General features: G+C 44.8%; 1 protein-coding gene across 4 annotated transcripts in view; it reads right to left on the reverse strand.

Moving 5' to 3' along the window:
* KIT (KIT proto-oncogene, receptor tyrosine kinase) overlaps positions 1–22,016 on the reverse strand; it is an 81,766-nt gene that overhangs the window by 45,988 nt on the left and 13,762 nt on the right. For all 4 annotated transcript variants that reach the window (XM_035004965.1, XM_035004963.1, XM_035004964.1 and 1 more), the window contains exon 2: positions 845–1,114. In XM_035004965.1, coding sequence (XP_034860856.1) covers positions 845–1,114 — 270 coding nt within the window. The remainder of the gene's footprint in view (positions 1–844; positions 1,115–22,016) is intronic.

The raw sequence follows: 22,016 nt of genomic DNA on the forward strand, positions 1-22,016 counted from the left end.
TCTTCCACAGTATCATGGGTGAGGACTCCTACGCTGGCCTGTTTCAATGATAGCTCCAGTCCAGGCACAAACTCAGGACCAGAACCCGGACACTAGTTCTCCTCCTATAACCTGGGTCAGTCTCTTAAAGCTTTAAGTACTTGTTTTTACATCAACAGAAAGATTCTTCCTGCCTCCCACTGTCAGCAAACCTCCTCTTGACAAGGATGTTAAAAGCACAAACACAGATGAATCACTGAGTTTATCATAGGAAATGGGGTACGGAAATCCAACGATCATATTTTTCTTCTGTTTCTAAGAGGTCACAGTTTTGTTTTTTGGTTTTCTTTTTTTTTTTTTTAATGAAACAACTGACAACTATTAAGAACCTAAGAGGGGACATGGGGTGATTAGCTGACTGCGTTATTTTTCTGGAATTTGTTCCCTAAAAGTGGGTCAGTTCTTTTGAAGTGTTGGTCTGTTTAGGACTTCAGAGGCCTTTAGTTTCCTGAAGTGTTTTTACTAAGTGGGAGTATCTAGGATCTCAAGGCATTAAAATGCAGCTTTCCCAAAGGGCCTAATTTATTCTCAGGGTTTACTCACAGTGCCAGGACAAATGGGCTAACCATATTGTAATCTCATTAGGAAGAGTATTGCAGCCTTGCAGACCTTCAGCTGGAGTCATACCCATGGCCACGATGTATCAAAAGATGGGGGGAAACTAACAAAGAAAAATTTGTTTTAGGCATCTGAGACCCAGCCAGTAATATTTTCTCTCTGGCTCAGCCATCTATATGTCATCCATAATTAAGAACAGGATATTAAGTTCTCTAAAGCATAGCATGAAAGAAAGCCACACATTTACCTCTAACAAACACATAAATGGACCTGCTTAAACCATCTCTGTTGGTACACGTGTAATTGCCTGTGTTGGCGGCCTCGGCTTTCTCTGTGATCCATTCATTGCGTGTGTTCTCACTCAATTGACCCGGGGTCTCAAAAGTCCATTTGACAAATCCTGGATCGGTGCATAACAGCCTAATCTCGTCGCCAACACTGACTATTAACTCTGATTTTGCTGGGTGGATGGATGGTAGAGACAGTTCCCCTGGACTCACAGATGGTTGAGAAGAGCCTGCCAAGAAAAATAAGAATCGTGTTGAGTATGATCTTTTTCCTTGGCGAAATAAAGCATTTTTTCCAATATTGATTTCCATCTTCTGTGTGCTCTACAATAAAAATAGGACAAAGCTGCCCTGCTATTTATAGTTAGAAAGAGTTCTGTTTAAAGTTTCTTAAGTTCGGCAGCAGCTCTTTCTGCCCACGGGTCCTGTCCCTGTGCTTTAATAAAACCACCATTTTGCAGCCCCCCCCCCAAAAAAATAAATAAATAAATAAAATAAAGTTTCTTAAGTTCATCCAGAAAATCATCTTCTGCAACTCTCAATTAATCCTGAGGGTCACACTTGGTATGCGAGCCATACTTGTGGGATGCCATGGCCTTCCCTGGGTTAAACACACAGCTGGGTCAAGTTTCTACTCTGAATATGGGCCATGGCAATGGTAGTGACATGCTGACACCCAGCGTAAAACAACAAAAACAAAACCCCATGCTATAAAAAACAAAACACAACAACAACAACAACAACCACCACCCCCTGGCCAGTTACTCTTCTGGCAAAATGTACATGACCGTGACATAGCTTGGCTGTGAATTCAGTTATGTGTATGCAATTCTCCTTAATATGGTGATGTTCATCAAAAGGAGACCGATTTAAGAGTTTCAAACAATAAGGCAGAACACAAAAATCCCATTTTAAAGATCAGACCATGAGATATTTCATGACATAGGTGGGGTTGCTGCCTAATCAAACTAATGCCTAGACAGGTTTCCTAGTTTAAAGATGCAAACTTTAGACTCTGAACATGAAACGTGAACCTCAGAAAATTCACGGCAGCCAATTCATTCATTCGTTCATCCATCTGTTGCATGAACGCAAGTATCTGTTCATTAATGATGATCTGCAAAAGCTTCGAGCTTTGCAGCTCTGGGTTGTTACACACTCCAGAGTTTAAAGAACACACTGCTCATGTGTCAGAATTAAGTGAAATATAGGTACAAGTTTTAGCTTTAAGTTGAAGAAGAAGAAGAAGAAGTGGGCTGGACCTTGACCATATCAGAAAAGGTGAAAGAGAAGACAGACACGTGCCACGGACATATATACACCATAGGAAACATAAAGACCATGCAGAGACACTATATGTTTTTCGGTAAAAAAGTAACATGTGCAGTAAGATACCAGAGATCTTCTAGATTTGAGGAAATCTGTGAAGAGGTCTGGTCCTCAGGTAAGCAGAAGCAATGAGATCTATAGTAAAGGATCTGAGATGAAAGATGCATTCTAACTACCAGAGGAAAAACACATTAAAGGCTATAGTGTAATTAAAACTACAAAGCCTGACTCCCATATGACCTGGGTGAGCGAGTGGGAAGAAAGGGTCCCTGGGTAAGGTGGGCTAGAGCAACAGGGTCACAGAACTCCCCCTCTGGGGGTGGGGGGTGGGAGGTAGCTTTCTACCACTTCCGCAGGGTCACAGGCGAAATGGGTATCCATCCCCTCCACACTTATACAAGGTCGGAGACAAGAAGTGACCTGAGTTCTGAAGGAGGAGTAAAAGGCAAAAGCAGCAAGTGAGCCACGCCAGGAAGCTCTCCACAAGTCTGGCAGGACTGGGGATGCGGAGACATGAGCAGAAACAGATGGGGACAGGAGGGGCAAGTGCCCTGCTCCCAGGGCATACCTGGCCAGTGGACGCCCTTCTCCTCACCTCATGGCCTGCATTGCAGATGGTGGAGGAAGAGCAAAAATGTGTGAAGTGAAAAGAAAGGATCAGACAGTCAAGGGTGAGGGCTTGTGGAAAAAAGAGGAATGCACAGAGTACCAATCTTGGAGAGCTCTTCCAGCTCAGAGGGTATAGATTTGAGACTTAAAAATCAAACAAAAATGAACAAGCACCAACAGCAACAAAAAACCACCACCACGAAGGAAGGGAGGGAGGGGGGAGCTCAAGAGGGAAGAAGGTTTCAAAGAAAAGGTGGTGGGTCCGAGGGCAGATGCTGAGCAAGATCAAGGGAATGAACAACAAAAGTGAAGGGAATGAACCGACTACATCTGGTGAGAAAGAGACGGCAGGAAACCCAAGAGTACAATTTCAGGTGAGTGGGAATTTCTGTATGCTCCGAGGTTAAAGGCTCTATGTAGAGACCTCTCTCTGAGGAGCGATGACACCAGAGGGCAGAGAAAAAGACCTGCAGTCAAACGAGGTTAAAAGTTACAAAAGAGACCTGTTGACATGTGAAGATAGGGGGAGGAGAATCTGTGGAGAGGGACAGACCAAAGATGCTCTAAAGAGGCACAGAAACTCTCCCCTGCAGGTGCAGAGATGACTGGTCTCAATTTCAATTTGTCACCCAGACAGATACTGCATCTGGGCACCTTCTGACCAAGGCTTCAATCGCAGCTCCACGAGGTCATGCCAAGTACAACCCAGACTGAAGACCCTCACCAAACCTCAAGTCACAGAGGGTAACAACAAGGTTGATGACAATCATCAAATGTTATTAAGCACCAACAACGTAAGAAGTACTATAGACAAGACCATCCGTCCCCACTGAGGCTCAGCATCTAAATGGTGGGGCCAGAATATGGAAACAAAGTGCCTGGGATTGTTTTTAAAGTCAAATAATGGAAACGGGCACAGCAATAACTGGAGACACTATTATTTCAATTATTAATCCCCTTTTTAAAAAAGGAGTAGTTCTAGCGAATAGGGACGTTGACAGAAAATTTAATCCAAAAATTCTTCAAGAATTTATATCGCAATATACTTCAATCAATCTGGCTTTCTCAGGAGTGCATATGTAGACAGGACAATCCAGCTGAATAAATATTGCTGACTTCCGGAGACCTACCATGCCAATGGAAGTGTGACGAAGGCAGGCCACTCAACTTCTGTGCCCAAGTTTCCAGATCCGGAAAATGATAAAAATACCCTCATCTCCTGAGTTCTTATGGGAATCAGATGTGACAAATACACACAAGGAGCTTAACACAGGACAGGGCACTTTGAATAGATGTTGGCCATTACAATGAGGCAGTGAAGCATACTCGGGAAGAGCTTGGCTCTTGAGTTAAGACTCTAGATTTGCATCCTGGCTCTGCCAAGGAGTAAGCGTGTGATCCTCAGGCAAGTTACCAATCAACTGTGCCTTGGTCTCCTCATTTGCAAAGTCAGGGCAGTAGCAGAACTTATTTCATAAGGCTACTATACAAAGCACTCAGAACTGTCTGGGGGCACACAGAAAATACATAATAAATGTTAGACACAATTATTCTAAAAACAGAACCTCTTATCACCCCTCCAGTCAGTCCTGACTTACTCACTTCCTATGAATATACACGGTTCCCTCATTTCCCAAACGGGTTCCCGCCTGACTTCTGCCTCCTTGGCAGCAAATCCTAGCAGTCTTTCCTTTGGAGTCTCTGCCTCTCATCCTTGTCTGCCTTTCCACTCCTGCTGCCCCACCCCAGACTAGCCACTTACAGATAACATCCTCTCCTAAAAGATCTCCGTGCTTCCAGGCACCCCACTCCCAACTCATCAGACCTCATAGCCCTGAGATCCGCCAGCCTAAAAAACAACCATCTTTCAACAACCCCACTCCCAGCCTCAAAAACCCTACCAGAGGTGGCAGCAGCTAACATTGACATCGTGTACAGCTTACAAAGCACTGGGACGGGACTAATTTCTAGCGGCTTCCTCTGGACCCTTACCTGCCTCGCCAGTAAGACAGATTCTTAGGCTGGCTGGCTAAGGAGCCTGTAAGCAGCTCCATTCCTTCCTAGGCCCATCGTTCTGCCCGTGTCCCCAGAACACACCTACCCCACCAATTCACCTTCTTGCCATGTGGAAAGCCCTGCTTTTCATGGGTATTGGTCCCTAACCACGATCACCTGTCCTCACTAACTCCGTCCAACACGTCCAGCCCCATCACCCATCCTTCTGTACTGATACGTGTGGTCTAAATCTAGGGCTTACCTCCTCCATCTACTCCCAGGATCTTAAATTGTACTTTTCCCCTGGCAAAGTCATAAAAACATTCCCTTCGATCCCTGAACACAGAGAAGATCGGAGGAGGGACAGGTTAGGTTCCTCAACACCCAGGCCCTATAACGGGTCTCAACAGTCCACTGGGCTATCCACAAAAGAGGACAGAAGTCATTTCTGCTGCACCACCAAGGGAGTGGTTCCATTCATCCATTAAGCTGCTATGGATACCTCCCAAAAGCAGCCTCCAAATTTGAGATCACTGGTTTCTGCTTTACTTCTAGGGTTTTAAAAAATAAAATTTTAAAATAATTGCCACCAGAAACGTTAAGGGTTTTATTTTCAAAATAAATTATGTGTAAGTTCAACCCTCAAACTCACCCTATAAAATGAAAATAGAGCTTATATTAGAGCGGGACTCTGGGTATTATTCTTTTTTCTAAACTATCTTGAATGTTGTTACGATGCTCTCACAATGAAAAAGACTAGAGATTCATATTAAAAGGTATGTACCTACCTTTATTATATTTAAAATTCAATACCAATAAGGTATTCCAACTGAGCTTTGAAACTGCTCTGAAATTACACATTTTGTTTATTTGTTTATTTTTGAAATTACCATTTTAAAATGCATCTGGTACATAGCAAATTCTCAACAAATGTTTGCTGAATTGGGTTTTATCTACGTTGGGACTCTGCATTAGAAAATGTACTTCCCTAATTATGTTTGGCTAAGGCTAATTTAAAAGTTGTTTTCTATTCTCTGAACACATGTCAATTAATGAGCCAGGAAAAAAAGATGGCAAAACCTACCATTCTGGGGACCAACTACCATAGTGTATGATGGCTCTGGACTAGGAACTCCAGAAACAAAAAAAAATATTTTATATATTTATCCCAGGCACCTGGCTAAGTGCCAAACCTAGAAGGCAGTCCTTGCTCTCAAAGAACATAAATAAGGGAGAAAAGGAGCACTTATGAACAGTCCATAATGGTTCAAGATTTTAACAATATCAAGATAAAAGCCAACATACCCTCTACAACCTCTTCTGCTCGTGTAAAATTCAACCATACCCAAAAGAACTAAAAGCAGATATTTGCACACCCATGTTCATAGCAGCACTGTCTACAATAGCCAGAAGTGGAAACAACCCAAGTGCCCGTCGACAGGTCGACAGATCAACAGACAAAATGAGGCAGGTGCATGCAATGGAGTATCACTGAGCCATGACAAGGAAGGAAATTCTGACCTAGGCTACCACATCCATGAACTTCAAAAACATGATACTACCTGAAATAAGCCAGAAACAAAAGGACAAATGTGGTCTGGTTCTACTTACATGGGGCACCTAGAGTAGGCCAAGCCATAGAGACAGAGAGTAGAATAAGATTACCAAGAGCTAGGCGGAGGGGGGAATGGGGAGTTAATGAGGTTAATGGGTACAGAATTTCCATGTGGGATGGTAAAAAAATAAGAAGTTCTGAAAATGGACAGTGGTGATGGTTGCACAACACTGTGAATGTACCTAACAGCATTGAATTGGACACTGAGAAATGGTACATTTTATATTATGTGCATCCTACCACAATAAAAAAAAAAACTCTAATACTAAACAAAACAACAATTCTTTTTTATTTTATTTTTTTTTAAAGATTTTTATTTATTTATTTGACAGAGAGAGACACAGCAAGAGAGGGAACACAAGCAGGGGGAGTGGGAGAGGGAGAAGCAGGCTTCCCGCTGAGCAGGGAGCCTGATGTGGGACTCGATCCCAGGACCCTGGGATCATGACCTGAGCCGAAGGCAGACGCTTAACGACTGAGCCACCCAGGCGCCCCCAAAACAACAATTCTTCAAGGCCCTGGCCAGTGAAGCCTCAACCCTTCTCAGCTACCTTGGCTCTTTCTTAGCTGACCACTCTGACCCCTGGTATTAGCCTTTGTGAGCCCCCTAACTTTGTTTTAAATCACATCATTTAAAAAAATTAATTGTTGTCATTATTTTTATTTGTTCCACACCGTTGTGCTTGAAGACACGAATGGCATCTTGGTTCCCATCCCTCTGCTCCCGTACACAGAGCAGACATTCATAAAAGCACTTTTAACTTTCTGGGCTAAATAAGCCCTCAGTTTCAAGCCACACGGACTCCTGCCCAGGGGACTCTGAGGGCTCGTGACTGTTAGGTTCTTCTCTCCGGCACCTCTGCTCTCCTGCTCGCATCGTCAGAGTCACGTCTTATTCTCAAACCTGTTTCTTGAAGTTAGACTTGTGGCCTATTTTATATACAAATTAAGTGCATGTTATGAAAATTGATGAAATAGGAGTGCGTGTGTGTTAAGAAAGAGCTGCTGACTCTCCGATAACAAAGCAACACTCTAATCGTGGCTCAACTAAAACGAGTGTCCAATTAAATGTGGGTGAAACATGAGAAGACTGGGGGAGGGGGGCTCACGCACCAGGGGTGGGGGGCTCTGCATCCCCAGTGCTGTTTCACAAGCAGGACACCGAAGGAAACTGCAGTTAGAAACTGCAGACCTTGCTTGCATTCTGGGTGTGGTGTAGGCTGAGAACGCCCACCAGTCATCCCAAACTCAAGGTCAACCAAAGCTCAAAGACAAGGTTCTGCTTCTCCATCAAAAGGAAAGCAGCTGTCCATCTTTCTTAAGTGAGAATAAACTATTTAAGATACACCAGTAGTCTCTGTGCTCTGTCAGTCAAGAGACTCATTGAAGAGTCCAAGCTGGGCTTGTCCTGTAGAAGGTTCTCAATGACCAGTACAAGTGAAAGACACCTGCTTGAGCTTGGAGGTGCTCCCCAGTCCCCTCAGTAGTGACTGGACCACGTCGACCGTTATTGCAAATCTTTTCTCAAAGATCCTCCTCAGGGCTTTGTTCACTTTGCAAACGTCTAAGCTGCCAAGACTGGATTTATAGTTGGGGCTAAAAGTAAGGAAGTCATTTCAAAACCTTTTCTCCTTTGGACATGAATATAAGGAACCAGGTAAAATAACAGCGGGGAGGCAAAGCCACGTGGAGAGGCCTGTTCTGGTTTTGAGGAAGTACCGCAGGAGTGGCAAGTAAGACAAAGCTCAAAGCTCCACTGTAGTGGGGCGACTCTTTAGTTCACGTACTATTTAAACACAATTCGTGATTTAAAAAAAAGCTAATGATTTGTATATCCTACTGTTTCTGACATACTTTTATATCCCCACAGGAAAAAACTGGATAAAAACCAAGATGGAAGGATCCTAGTAATTGCCCCCAACACCCATGAGGCGTTAAAAACAAGTAGATGATACTGGAAAGAGAATAAAGCTAGGGTGGGGGTGGGGGGAGTGTGAGCTCAGTGAAAACCAAACAAATCTGAAGAAATGCTCTTGGTGCAGCGGGGGGGCGGGGGGAGAGCCTGTAAATCCACTCTGGATCACCCACACAAAGTGAAGGAAACCATGGGATAGAGGATCCCAGAATGGTGCCCACTCTACTACACTGAGTTCATGCTACCATAACCACTGAAGTCTCAAAGACAAAGCCAATACAAATGAGATAAAAATACTGAAAGTTGATAAACACATCCCAGGTCTCAAAGGGAGCAGCTACTATTCTGCCCAGAAGCACCATGAAAAGGTCCAGAGGGAAGGGCCATGTGAGCTGAGCCAGCAAGACTTTGCCCATTTGCATGCGTCCACATTCAGATGTGTATTCAAGGAGGGGAAAGGCAAAGGCAAAGCTTTGAGTATGAAGGTGTGTGGCGGTCAGGAAAAGCTCATCTTATGAGGAACCCCCCACTCCTACCTCACCCCCGAAACGGTAAGCTCTCAGAATCCAAAGCAAAGTCTGTTTTCTATCTCCATCCTCCAAGCCTCACAGAGCGCCAGGAATACAGAAGATGACAATAAATACATGAAGGAATTACTACATTTATTAGCTGTACAGGTACAGGACAGGGGAAGGTAATTTGGGACATCACCCTACAGAGCAGTATTTCTCTGATCTTGGATGCTTTTTAACCAGTCTTCTTGAAGGCTGATTTCTGTCAGTGACTGATTTTTAAACACTCTTTTGTATTACAGATCATCAAATAGAAAGTAAAATAAATTCAGGTGGAAAAGCATGAGCTTTCAAAGAAACTACCTTACAGCTATATACTCCCAAACATACCACCCAAATCCCTGCTACCCCCAACCTTTAAGAGCACCTCCATGGACAAGTTTGAGAACAGTCCTACTGCATCACGGGATTCCCGATTCACAACTCTGCTATTTCCAAAGGATTTTCTGGGTAAGAGAGAGTTCAGATAGATCTTTAACCTTGTAATACAGAGATTAAAGCATGTACCTGGAAAGAGCTCGTTGTTAAAATCTACTCAGGTTTGACACGAGGTATATAGTAAGTAATTGACAAGATGTCCTCACTGTCTTAAGTCTTTCACTGCAATATTCCTATGTCTGCAGACTCAGAAACCACTTCCTTGGCACGGTGCAAATTTGTACCTAGTTCTAAATAAATTTTCTTTTTGCATGCCAGGGCTTGGTATCATGTTAGGTACAGGATTTGTAGTAATTATACAAAATTACAGTATGAGACAGGGACGGTCTCAAGCTGTAGCAATATACCATTGTAAAATGAGCAGCGTTTGAAAGTCAGTTTAAAATCACAAAACAGCGAAGACGTCACTGAAGCAGTTTTTTAAAAAAGCAGCTTCTTAAGTATATGTCAATGTCGGTCTAATGATTCTGAACTAATTGACAGAAGGGAACCAAAGGACAGGGAAATAAATGCTGGAGCATTAGTCATTACTGGCAGAGACAGATCAGTAACAAAGCAAGCACTTCTGAAACTGTCTTCATTGATGAAATGGTAACTGAGCTCCTACTATTTGTCCTGGGTGGGGCTGGGGACCAGGAATACAGAGCATGGGGGAAGATGGACTCACACAGAGAACTGCCCTAGAATGAAGCCAGCACAGCAAATGGGGAAATGGGAGGGGGGAGAAGAGGGTCAGGAACGGATTCTCAGAGCTCAGAGAGTATGTGTGACCTGTTCAAGCCTAAGGGTAGAGGAGGAGAAAGGTCTGTTAGGTGAGGGGAACCACAAGAGCAAATATCACAGACCTAGTTAAGGTGTGTGCTTTGTATCACAGTATCATTCAGAATCGCTACAGCATCAAGGTGTGAGGCCAGAGGTCCTGGGGGGCAGGATCACTGGAGGGTCCCCTTTGTCATAGTAAGGGGGTGAGCCCACCCTGCTAGGGAGCTACTGATGCGTGCTTGGGGGGACCCCTCAGGGAGCAGTGAAAAATAGCGCTGATGGGTAAGGGTCCTGGGGCAGTGAAGAAGCAAGGGGAAGAAAGGACACCTGATTTTGGCTTAGGTGATGGGAACTTGGGGTGCCAACAGAATGGAGGAGGAAGAACAGATTTAGAAGCATATTTGGATGAGTGGGTGGCACTGGGACATCCTGGAAACTGGGCTGGAGTGGGGGGCTGGGTTAGGGCCACATACTCACCAGCACACAGCAGGTGATATGGGGGAGGGGATAACCAGTGGTGTTCATAAAATCATCCAGGGAGGGAGTGGGGAGGACAAATAGAGAGCCCAGAAGGAAATGACAGGTGCAAGGCGGCTGCAGTAGGGCAGAGATGGCAATGCCTCTGGTAAAGGAGAACCAGGAATTCCAGACAAGGTGGTGCAGAGGGCCTTCTAGATGAACGCCAGAATATCCAAGGACATGGCAGCAGGGAGGGGAGCAGAAGTGGACAGAGAACCAGCCTCACAACCCTTAGGACACAGGACTGGTCACTGACAGACATGAAGGGGGATAGAGAGCAAGGCCATACCCTGCATCACTCATTATAATCCTGGCCTTACGTGGGAATCACCAACATCCCAGCCCCACCCCCACGCCCACGGCACCAGGATCTCCCAGTGGTCCTGCAGTCCCGGGATGTGGGAGAACAGGAGCTTTGACTGCACAGGCTGTTAGGGGAGAGCAACTTCGGGGCCAGCCGGGGGCAGGGGGAGGAGGGAGAGGAGAAGACTCTCGGAGCTGGAGAGCATGGGCGGCCATGGCTCCCAGAGGGCTCCGAGTTAGAATGGGGGCATGAGTAGCCACAGAGGCGGGGGAACAACAAAGAGGGATGGGAGGCAGGGACAGCGAGAGGAGTGATGAGCAGGGAAGGCCGGAAAGCAGAACCCGCTGCAGGCTCCTGTGCAGCTGATACCTGACCTTGGGAGCTGTTACAGGCGACCATAAAGTACCTGCATGAGCCCATTTGGGGTTTAAAGGCACCAAAGCCAAGGTGAAACAGTATGTTCCAGGGTCCTCTTTTCAGAAAAATATCTGTGGCACAAAGGGGCCATTGGTATAACCTGTGGGTCCTGCATCCCCACGGATGGCCAAGGAATAGTGCTTCACCAGGCTCCCCAGCGCTGGAAAGAGATGGCCCGCCATAAACAGGGGTGCTCTCCTCTGGGCAGGCAGGGTCAGGCCGCATCGCCCCCATCCTACCTTCTCACCCACTCACCTTTCTGTGGGCTCTGCAGCCTGGGTGGATTCACCTGTGGTTTGGGCCCTTCCTGCCTCTGCTACTGAGAGCGGTTTCCTCCTGGGGGCCGAGTCAGCTCCTCTATTTTCTGCCTTAACCACAGAATCAGTAAGGTGCGTGCTTGGAGAAACCCAGAACTGCTAAGTCACCTGTGTTGCTCACCCTTTCCTGGAATATTGGCGTTTCCTGCTTTTCCGGCTGTTATTGGGATCCCTGGTTAAAGCATGCACACCTGGTCCTCTGCTGTAAGGCGCTTCCCTACTCAGGTCCCTCAGCACTGGACCACCGGGAGCTTCCCTGTAGTTGGACCCTCCATGCCTTCCTTCCACCGGTTCCTGATTCACAAGGATGCCATCTGGTGGCAAGATAAGAACCCCCCCACCCCTGTTTTTGCTGTTTGAAAAGCACACCCCAAGATCAAGGAGACGTTAAATACTCTGCTTGCTTCTAAGGAAACTTACTAAGAGGACCTGGCAGCCAAGATTCAAACTTCCAGTAAATGCCTTTTAAAGATACGACATCTGTCAAAGCTTTTCTCAGGTTGGAGGAGGCTAGCAAAATTATTAATTGTTTGGTTTCTGCTAAGATATGCAATATCTGTATGCTTTAGATAAAATGTGTAACAGCCTCCTTTTGCTCTTCAGCAGTTAGTGAAGGGTGTGAAGGGGGAAAAAATGTAATGGTGGGGAAATACACAAGTTGTGGGCAAGTTGCCGAGGTTCTCTAGGACTCAGTCTCCTCTTCTGAAAAATTATGAAGAGGCCATCAAAAGCTCCAGGACTCTAGGATCTGTAATCAAATACCTAGGCTACATGAGGGTCAAGATCCAGTGGCTGGACTCAGCTAACTGTGGCAAGAATGAGGAGCAGTGATTCTCTTATAAACATAACGAATCACGTACTTTGTTGTAAAACTACTGGGTGAACACAGAATTAGAATACGGGCCTATACGTGGACTCTGATCCCCGGCTCTTCCATCTTATAAAGTGAACAGGAAGTGTGGAGACGTACGTATCATTCAACACCGAGAGAAGCGCCCTTCTCAGCTGATTATTTTGCACGGTTCTGCTAGCTATGCGGTTCTGCTAGCTATGCGTAGCGAGCCGGCAGTGGAGGCTTTTAGAGGACTACTTACTACACTTCCTACTCATCCTAAGAAAAATACAAGCCAATGCTGGAGGAAGCAGGACTTCCTCTTTCGATCTCAAAGACACACAGGGGGAGGAAACCCTTCTCCGCCATTATGAAGTCGGTCTTTGGGGAATCAGATAAGGTCTGGATTTGACAAGCACAATATATTAGGATCCATCCCTGAACAGAAAAGAGGAACTTTCTCATTTCCAGGGGGTTTTTCCCAATAGCCCAGCACAGCTCCTATTGTAAATAGGCAGATTTCCGTGTTTCTGAGTTCTGGAAAGCACTTACTGAAATCAGAACCAGATAAGAAGCATTAGGGATTTGAATACAATAAACACCGCAAGACCCTCGCCACCTGTGTAGTTTGGGGTGGGGGTGGGGGGAAGCTCTGGACTTCTTTCCACTTTAACTTCCTTAACTTAAAAGAAGGACTGGGGCAACAAAGTGAAAAGGAACAGGGCAAAAAGAGCACGGGGAAGGTCGACCATACTAGTCAGAGGTCAGCTTTACAAACCCAAGACCTACCAAGCACCAAGGAAGAGCTAGCCCCGGTGTGTGTCTCATCTCAAGCCGACCCTTCAAGGCTGCATGCTTCAGAGACAGAGGCTGCAGCTGATCCTTGCAAGATTTTGCGGAAGGACCTACTGGGCGTAAACTGCCTTCACATTAGCATTGTCCTGGGCACCTGGGCCAGTGTGGGCCAGTATGTGGGCAGAGCGCTCCAACACTAACTCACAGCCATACCCTTTCCTCCCACCGGGAACTAAGAATTCCTCAAAATGCTCAGCTCCCCGGTTCAGGTGGGGAAATGAGGTTGTGCTTCAGCAAATGAAAATTTGAAGAAATAATAATACATGCCAACCAGAAGCTCTAGTTCTAATTCCATAGCATCTAATCCTAACGATGTCAAAAAAATGCCAATACTAAGTAAGGGGCCAACTTGTCCATATTTACACAAACACAAATATATGCCCGTGGGGCATTTAAATTTTGTTTTTGTTGTGGCAAAATAGAACACAAAATCTACCATTTTAACCATTTTTAATTACGCAATTGAGTGGCACTAAATACATTTACAATGTTGTACAACTAACAGCCTAGGCTATCCATATCCAGAACGTTTTTATAATTGAAACTTTGTACCCACGGAATAGAAACTCCCCAATTCACCACCACGTGCCCCTAGCCCCTGGCAACCACTATTCTACTTTCTGTCTCTATGAATTTACTGGTCTAGAAACCTCATATAAGTGGATCCATAAAATATTTGTCCTTTAGTGTCCTGCTTATTTAAATCAGCATAAGGTCTCCAAGGTTCTTTCGTGTCATAGCAGGTGTCAAAATCTCCTTTTTAAAGCTGAGTAATATTCCACTGTAAGTACATCCCACATTCATCTTTATCCATTCATCCTGACATTTGGGTTGTTTTCCCAAGGTATCTTGTCTTCAAATGCGATCTACATTTTTGAAAGGCCTCCCTGATTTTCTAGTTCTAAAAAAAAAAAAAAAGGCTAGGAATTATGCATGGCTCAAATAGATATTTAAGCTCATTTTCACATAATGGGTAAATCAACAAATTTTACTGGTGAATAAATTCTAAATCCTGCTTTTAATGGACCTGTCAGATAAGGGAAATTGCACCTTCCCCTTCATCCCACACAGACCAGACAGTACATTTTTTCCTTCTGGTTTCCACTTTCAAAATGTCGTTTTATAGCCACAGAGCTGGTTTATACCAAAGGAAGTAAGAACAAAAGTGTTAACTGTTTAAAAAGGGAATTTTATCTGAGGCAGTGGCCAGAGAAAAGGTTACCAGCATTGGTAACTGTCTTGCAAACAGACTGGACTTCGCGGGGACAACAGTTTAGCAGCAGGTCTGGGTAACGGGGCGGGGAGGGGGAATCCCCTCTGTCCCCCTCTTCACAGAACAGGTAGAAACCTACAGAAAGCCCCTTTTGATTTGCCTTTGTGTTACCTGGCCAAGAAGAGGTTCCGTTTTTTTAGGTGCTAGAGAGAGCCAATTTCCAAGAAGGCAGTTGAGTTTTAGGGTCTGCATTGAATTTGAAAAACTCAGATTAAGGTTGAGGGCGAAAGCAATAAGCTCAGAGGTGTCCCTCCATGGAGGGAGGTCCCAGGCTAGAGAAAAGGGGGGGCAGAACCACACTTGGATCGGGGGGCAGAAGGCGGCATTCATTCTGGGTGGCCTCGATGCTCTCATAAATTACAAGGCAGAGTCTCCTTGGGATGGCTCTTTGGGGAAGCCTATTAGCAATTTACTCTCAGATAGTTCAGAAAAAAATAGTATGTACATACACAAAGGAAATGTGTCAAAATGTTAACAGAGAGTGTAGGTGAAGGGTATCCTGGAGTTCTTTGTACTAATCTTGCAATTTCTAGAACTTATTCAGCAATATTTTAAAATCTAGAAGCCAGCTCAGAGCCTGGAGATCATGGTGCTTCTCTGACCTTCTGGGAGCAAGGGAAGCAACAGGAATGGAATGTAAAGGAGGTGTTGGCTTTGGAGCCAGACAAGCATGGATTCCAGCCCAAGCTACGTGAGACTTTGGGGGAAATTCTTTGGCCTTTCCAAGCCTCAGTCTCCACCTCTCTAACTGGGGGTCAAATATTCCAGGATTCCTACTTCCTCTCCAAATCCGCCATGTACCTTGCAGCAGTAAACGGCCCTGTTACTACTATTCGCTATGATGACTTGACAGCAACAGAGGAGGACAAGGGAGTAGCGGGGAAAGCATTAGAGCAACACCGGGATCTGGGACCCAGAATGGGCAGGAGAGCAGGAGAAGGCGGGGGGGATGTGGAATGACCACCCTTAGGAGGGGAAATGGCATCTGCTCGACAAAGGACACACACACCAAAACACAGAATGATAGCCATGTGCGCTTTCCACACTCCTGGCCAGCTCAGCAAATGAGAGCTGTTCTGATCACAGCTACTGGAGTGAGAAATTGTGTTTATGACTTTTGTTCCAAAACCTATGGCATTTATTACATTCGCTTAATCTAAAAGGAGTTTACAATAGGTATGAGAGAGTATGTTGTGCCTTGAATGTAAAAAAACACAACTAAACACAACAATCAACAACCTTACAAAGAGGCAACAGATCAGTTCTATGAAAAGATTCCCATAAGCATGTCAGCATCTTTACCTGCTGGGTCTTGAAAACCCTACCTTTAAAAGAAAAAAAAAAATTGAGCCCTTGTTCTCAATATATGTATTTTTATAAATTACATACATGCAGGCTATTGGCAATCCTATTACATATCAGCACAGCTTACTTAGTGTCTTATCTGAGACAAACGCCCCCACCTTGAACCGGCTGCCTTGGGGAAGCAAACGCCATGCTTTCTCCTTCTGGAACAGAAATGAAAAACCCGACTCTACCCAGGTCAAGACAAACCGACTAAAATAAGGCAAAGGAGGCCATCTCTGATCTTCTAGTAGATGGACCTGGAAGTGGGTGGGGAGACACACAGTGCCCAAGCATCAAACTCTGTGAGCAAAGCAGGCAGCCCTTCCTGGAAGCTCTGAGGGCAGAGGGGAGAGACAAGGGTCATTTCCCTGAAAATTGCTCAGGTGCCACGTTTACCACTCCAGCTCTGGCTTCTGGCACAGGTATTATGAACGTCTCCAAGATCAGAGGATTTCTCTCCTTTTCCATATCCTGGGGTAGTAATACTCAAGAACTTCTTCTCTTGGGTGTCCCAAAAACCAGACCCCAAATTAGAATCAGGTTTCAGACTCCGCTGCCACTGGGCAAGGGGCTGGCCCTTCTAGTGGTAGGATTCAATGGTGGTGGCAACTGATCCTATAAATAATTAACTTATTAGGTGACACCCTTCTCCTTAATGTAATGCATACATTAAGCAGCCCTTTGACCCAGGGATCAAAAGGGGACTGCCCCCCCAATCCATCCATTCATTCATCTAAAAATATTTACTAAATGCCCGCTCCTTGCTGGGCCCTTGGGCAACAAGGGAATAAGCACGGTCTATCCCCCTCATGGAATTTCTATTTAGCTCCAGGGATGAGCAGTAAACTAATAACGATACAATTACATAATTACAATGCGATGAGGACGATGAAGTGCACTGTACGGTGAGAACTGACATGACCCACCCTGGGGGTTCAAAAAGAATCGCAAAGGCAACATGCCAGTTGGGGTCTCAAGTGCACCAGACCAGGGAGCACCATGGTCCCCGGGACAGGACTCAGGCAGAGGGGCAGCTCCTGCAGAAGCCACTGGGCACAGGGGCAGGACACCTGTAAGGAGTGACAAAAGCACTGACAGCCAAGGAATCTGCAGGTACTGTGTGCAAAACAGGGATGCGAAGGACCCTGGATGCCTGAAGTGGGATCCACCTCAACTGAATCACAGAAAGACACGATCATACCTGTCCTTTCAAAATACCACCTCAGGGAGCCTGGGTGGCTCAGTGGGTTACACGTCCGACTCTCTGTTTCGGCTCAGGTCATGACCTCAGAGTCCTGGGGTGGAGCCCAAGTGGGGGCTCCCTGCTCAGTGGGGCATCTGCTCCAGATTCTTTCTCCCTCTCCCCAGCCCTCCCCCTTTGCCCCTCCCCTGCTTGCACTCTCTCTCTCTCTCTCTAAAATAAATAAATAAGGGCCCCTGGGTGGCTCAGTCGTTAAGCGTCTGCCTTCGGCTCAGGGCATGATCCTGGGGTCCTGGGATCAAGCCCCACATCAGGCTACCTGCTCCACAGGAAGCCTGCTTCTCCCTCTCCCCCTCCCCCTGCTTGTGTTCCCTCTCTCGCTGTCTCTGTCAAATAAATACATAAACTCTTTTAAAAAAAATTAAAAAAAGAAAATCTTCAAAAAAGAAAAGAAATACAATACAATACACCTCTATAGAGGGGCCTTCCCGTCCTCCCCCCTCCCCCACAGGCACGTGTTCTGAAGGCCCCTTGCAGCCTACCGAGGCACCGTCCCCATACACTGCGATTGTCTGTCTTCCTGTCTGGACTAACCGAAAGTCATATCTATCTTTTTAGTGCAACAGAAAGAGAACTGAGAATTGCACCCTGGTCGGCCAGTCAAGAGGCCCCATGAGCTTTGAATTCTCAATGATCCCTGCCCTGATGCTGTGACAACACCCAGTTACTGCAGACGACTGGTGCACAAACTTCAGCTGGATAGCTGTTAAAATGGCCCGCTGGGCCCTGCTCCGAGCTTCCCATTTAGAGTCTGCGTTTCTGAGAAGTCCCAGGTGATGCCCCTGCTGCGGTCCAGGACCACACATGGAAAAGCAGTTACTCCCCAACCCCACAACACCAACAGCTACCAAAAGAAAATCATAGCACTAGTGCAACAAAAACAAACCAAAAAAAAAAGAGAGAGAGAGAAAAAAGAGAAATTGTATCAGTATCTGTATCTTGGAAGTCAAAGCAAACCTACAAAAAACAGATTTTCTTGAGTGAGCAAATCTGCCTGGCTTTTACACCTAGAAATCGGCCTCGCACTGGGTCCCCCTGACAAGCTTTGGCAGCCACTCGGGCACAGATTTCTCGAATCCCCAAGCTTTAGAAGTGGGAAATGTTGCAGAATTCACCAGTCACAGCTAAAGGACTCCAGAATAGTGACACTGGGTGGCAAATACAACTTCTGCAGCACATCAGACCTCAATCTGGTGTACTCCGTCTGAGGGCCCAGAGCCCAAGCCCACAGCCCATGCTGATCCAGCGCAGGCCTCTGAGCTTCCATTTGCAGTGGGTCAGAATCAGAGCAAATAGCAACTCTCCCAAGTTGGTCCGTGTTCTTGCACACGGCCCGATCAAATAACAGGCGTGTCTTGGTGAGGAGTCAGATACCATCCACCAATTTTCTAAATTACTCATCAGAAAATTGCTGCAATAGTTAATTCTAGTTATTCTACATCTGAATAAACAAAATAAAAGATAATTTGACCAAAACAATCACACTGGTCTAAAAGCACACTAATGGACAAAATTAGTTTATTCAAATTTGTTGCGACATTCATCAGTACACTTGCTGGTCAATTTGCTTAATGAGTGCTCACTTTTCCCTTAATTTTTCTTGGGTGACACTCACTTAGAGCAACACATTAAGCCTGCTACCCTTTTGCAAAGAATTCTTAATGACCAGCTCTGTTTTCAAAATGATTTCTTCTCATCTCTTCATAGAAAATAAGAGGAAATGTCTGAAATGATCTTACTCTGTTTTCCAGAATTCTTTTTCAAGTTTCCAATATGTCCATTGAGAAAGTTTTACTCCTTCCTTATATGACTTCACAATAATGGCTATCCTAAAAAGCAGGGGGTATAAAGAGGCCAATTCTAAAATTGTAACCTTCTAGTAGATAATTTAAATCAATGGCCAGTTGAAGGAAACTCAAGTTGGAGGAAAGAAATTTAGCATTTTTGGAAATCTAAATTAATATTATGTCAAGCCCTGGCAGCATTTTTTTCAAATGACCATAATTAAAGATATGCAAGTTTTTCATAGAAGAAAAAAAGCTGAAGGTGAAAAATGCACGTAATGATTTTATCTTTATTAGATGGTATTAAAAGTATTAATGTGGTTAATGCTTTTAAAACCATAAAATAGCACTCTCTCCTTCAGAACTAAAGGAATATTACACCAAACAATGGCAAAAGTGTGTCACTTTTTATACATTTTCCTCAGAAACAACAGGTCAGATAGGAGCTTCCTGGTGCTCTGATGATTTCAACCATTACATTTTGTCATAAATAAGCTTAGACCATAAAGTGTTTAATTCCAGTTTTCAGATGGTTACAACCACTAACTTTTCTCTCTACAACACATTTTTAATAACTTATCTTGGAAGAAAATTATTTTTTAAGTCAGCTACCAGATGTTTCAAGACTCTGCTGCTTTGGCCCCAATTTGGTAGATGGAAAGGTTACCAAATCTCATGCTAAAAAGTCTATGTGGGGGCGCCTGGGTGGCTCAATTGGCTAAGTGTCTGCCTTCAGCTAGCTCAGGTCATGACCCCGGGGTCCTGGGATCCAGCCCCCCATATCAGGCTCCCTGCTCAGCGGGGAGTCTGCTCCTCCCTCCACCCCCCACTCATGCTCTCTCTCAAATAAATAAATAAAATCTTAAAAAAAAAGTCTATGCAGATTCTGACAGTGGTAGCAGCCTAATTATTGGATCTTCCCTACCTGCACCCACCCCAACCATCAAAACAGACAAATAGAGCAGAAGCAAAAACCCAGGAGCAATACCTACAACAGAACCAGGTGATAAGCTATTCCCATGAACCCTATATATGAGAAGATGAGAACAAACAACAGCTTCAAGAATTGCCATTAGATACTCACTGGAAAGTTCAGAGAGCCATTCTGAGAACACCCATGCAAACTGGCAGATGGCTTTGCAGGTTCCAATTTCACTAGTAAGTGCGGAGGGAATTGTGACCCATGTCTGTCTAAGTGCTGGAATGTTCTGGGTCGGGGGGAGGTCTGATTCTTATGAACGAACAAGAAAGGAGAAAGCCCCATAGGGAGGGGAAATTGCTGGGGACGCATCTAAGATGAGCAAAACAGGGGCAAAGGTTAGGGTAGGCAGGTGGGAATGGGGACCAAAAATGGAAGATCTTAGACTGCCGAAAAGTAGAGTCTACACACCACTCCATGAAAACAACTAAGTGGTGCTCTAGAATTGTGAAACTAGAAAAGCTATACAGGCCCTACGAAAAAGTACAGGAAAACTCATAGTGAGCAACAGAGAAGAACTGCAGCTGAATTCCAAAGTTATTTAAAGAAAAAACAAGGAGCAGAATGACACCCCCAGTACAGACAATAAAATCATGCCAGAAAGAAAGAAAACAGATGTAAACTACAACCCAGCATTTCAAAACAAGCTAAAAGAAATTAAATCAAAGAAGCTATAAAGAACCACATAAACCAGAGTTTTTTAAACCCAGAAATCAGTTGATTGGAGAAAATGGAAGATTTCAGGTAAAGAACTAAGAAAAGAATTAGACATAAAAGGAAAAAAATCATTTCAGAAATGAAGGGTAACTTAAAGAGCAAATAAAATGAACAGTGCCTTAAAAGAACTGGAAGATGGAGAAGATCAAAATTTTTTCATTCACATAAATTATGAAGATACTGAAAGGACTTGGGAGAAAGGGACCAACACAGAAGACAGGCAAAGACAGGCAAAGAGGATCTAACACACACATAATGGGAGTTCCTGAAGCCGAAGACATAGAATAGGACACAAAGCAAAAGCTATGCCCCAAGAAAACTTTCCTGGGTAATTACATATTTAAGTGGTGTATCATGTCCCTAGAAAAATCAACGCAGGGCAGCCAGCACTGTAAAATACTCCTGGACTTCAAAGGATAAAAGTAAAACACATTCCTTTGGGTAGCTAGGCAAACACACCGAGTTAAACATGAGGAAAGGAAAATCAGATTGTCAGCAGTTGACAACACTTTATGGCAAAAGACAGTACCGTAGGGGCGCCTGGGTGGCTCAGTCGTTAAGCGTCTGCCTTCGGCTCAGGTCATGATCCCAGCCAGGGTCCTGGGATCGAGCCCCGCATCGGGCTCCCTGCTCCGCGGGGAGCCTGCTTCTCCCTCTCCCACTCCCCCTGCTTGTGTTCCCTCTCTCTCGCTGTGCCTCTCTGTCAAATAAATAAAATCTTTAAAAAAAAAAAAGACAGTACCGTAAAATATTAAAGATACTTGAGCAAAGAAAAGATAAGCAAGGATTTTATATCAGCCAACCTGACTTTGAAGTATAAAGGCGACAGACGAGCTGTTATGAACAATAATTCAGGGAATACTTCCCATGAGTGCTTCCTGAGGCATCGAGCAGAGGATGCGCTACAGAAAACCAACCTGCCAGGAAAGACAGGACCTAAGGACCAGTAGCCAGCATCAAATACGAATTTACTGGTAGGACAACGAGTGGTAACAAAGGAGACAGCAAAATATATGATGACGATATATTCTGATAAAGCAATTTTAGTATAGCTATCAGTAAAATTAGGGGAGGGAGGAGTATCTGAAAAGGCGTTTTGCTCACTGATTGTATAGACAGTAACTGGGGTGAAAGGATATTGCTTCAAATGCCAAGCTACGGGAGGAAAAAGGGAGAAGAAAGAATAGGCTCCTAGCTAATTTAAATGTTACTCACAGTAGGAAACCAAAAGAAAATAGCACCTCCTCCCCACCCCTGACAAAGAGCAAAGCCAGGGTATTATCAAAAGGTAT

The sequence above is a fragment of the Mirounga leonina genome, unplaced genomic scaffold (genome assembly GCF_011800145.1).
Source record: "Mirounga leonina isolate KUSES-001 unplaced genomic scaffold, KU_Mleo_1.0 Mir_129, whole genome shotgun sequence".
Taxonomy (NCBI): domain Eukaryota; kingdom Metazoa; phylum Chordata; class Mammalia; order Carnivora; family Phocidae; genus Mirounga; species Mirounga leonina.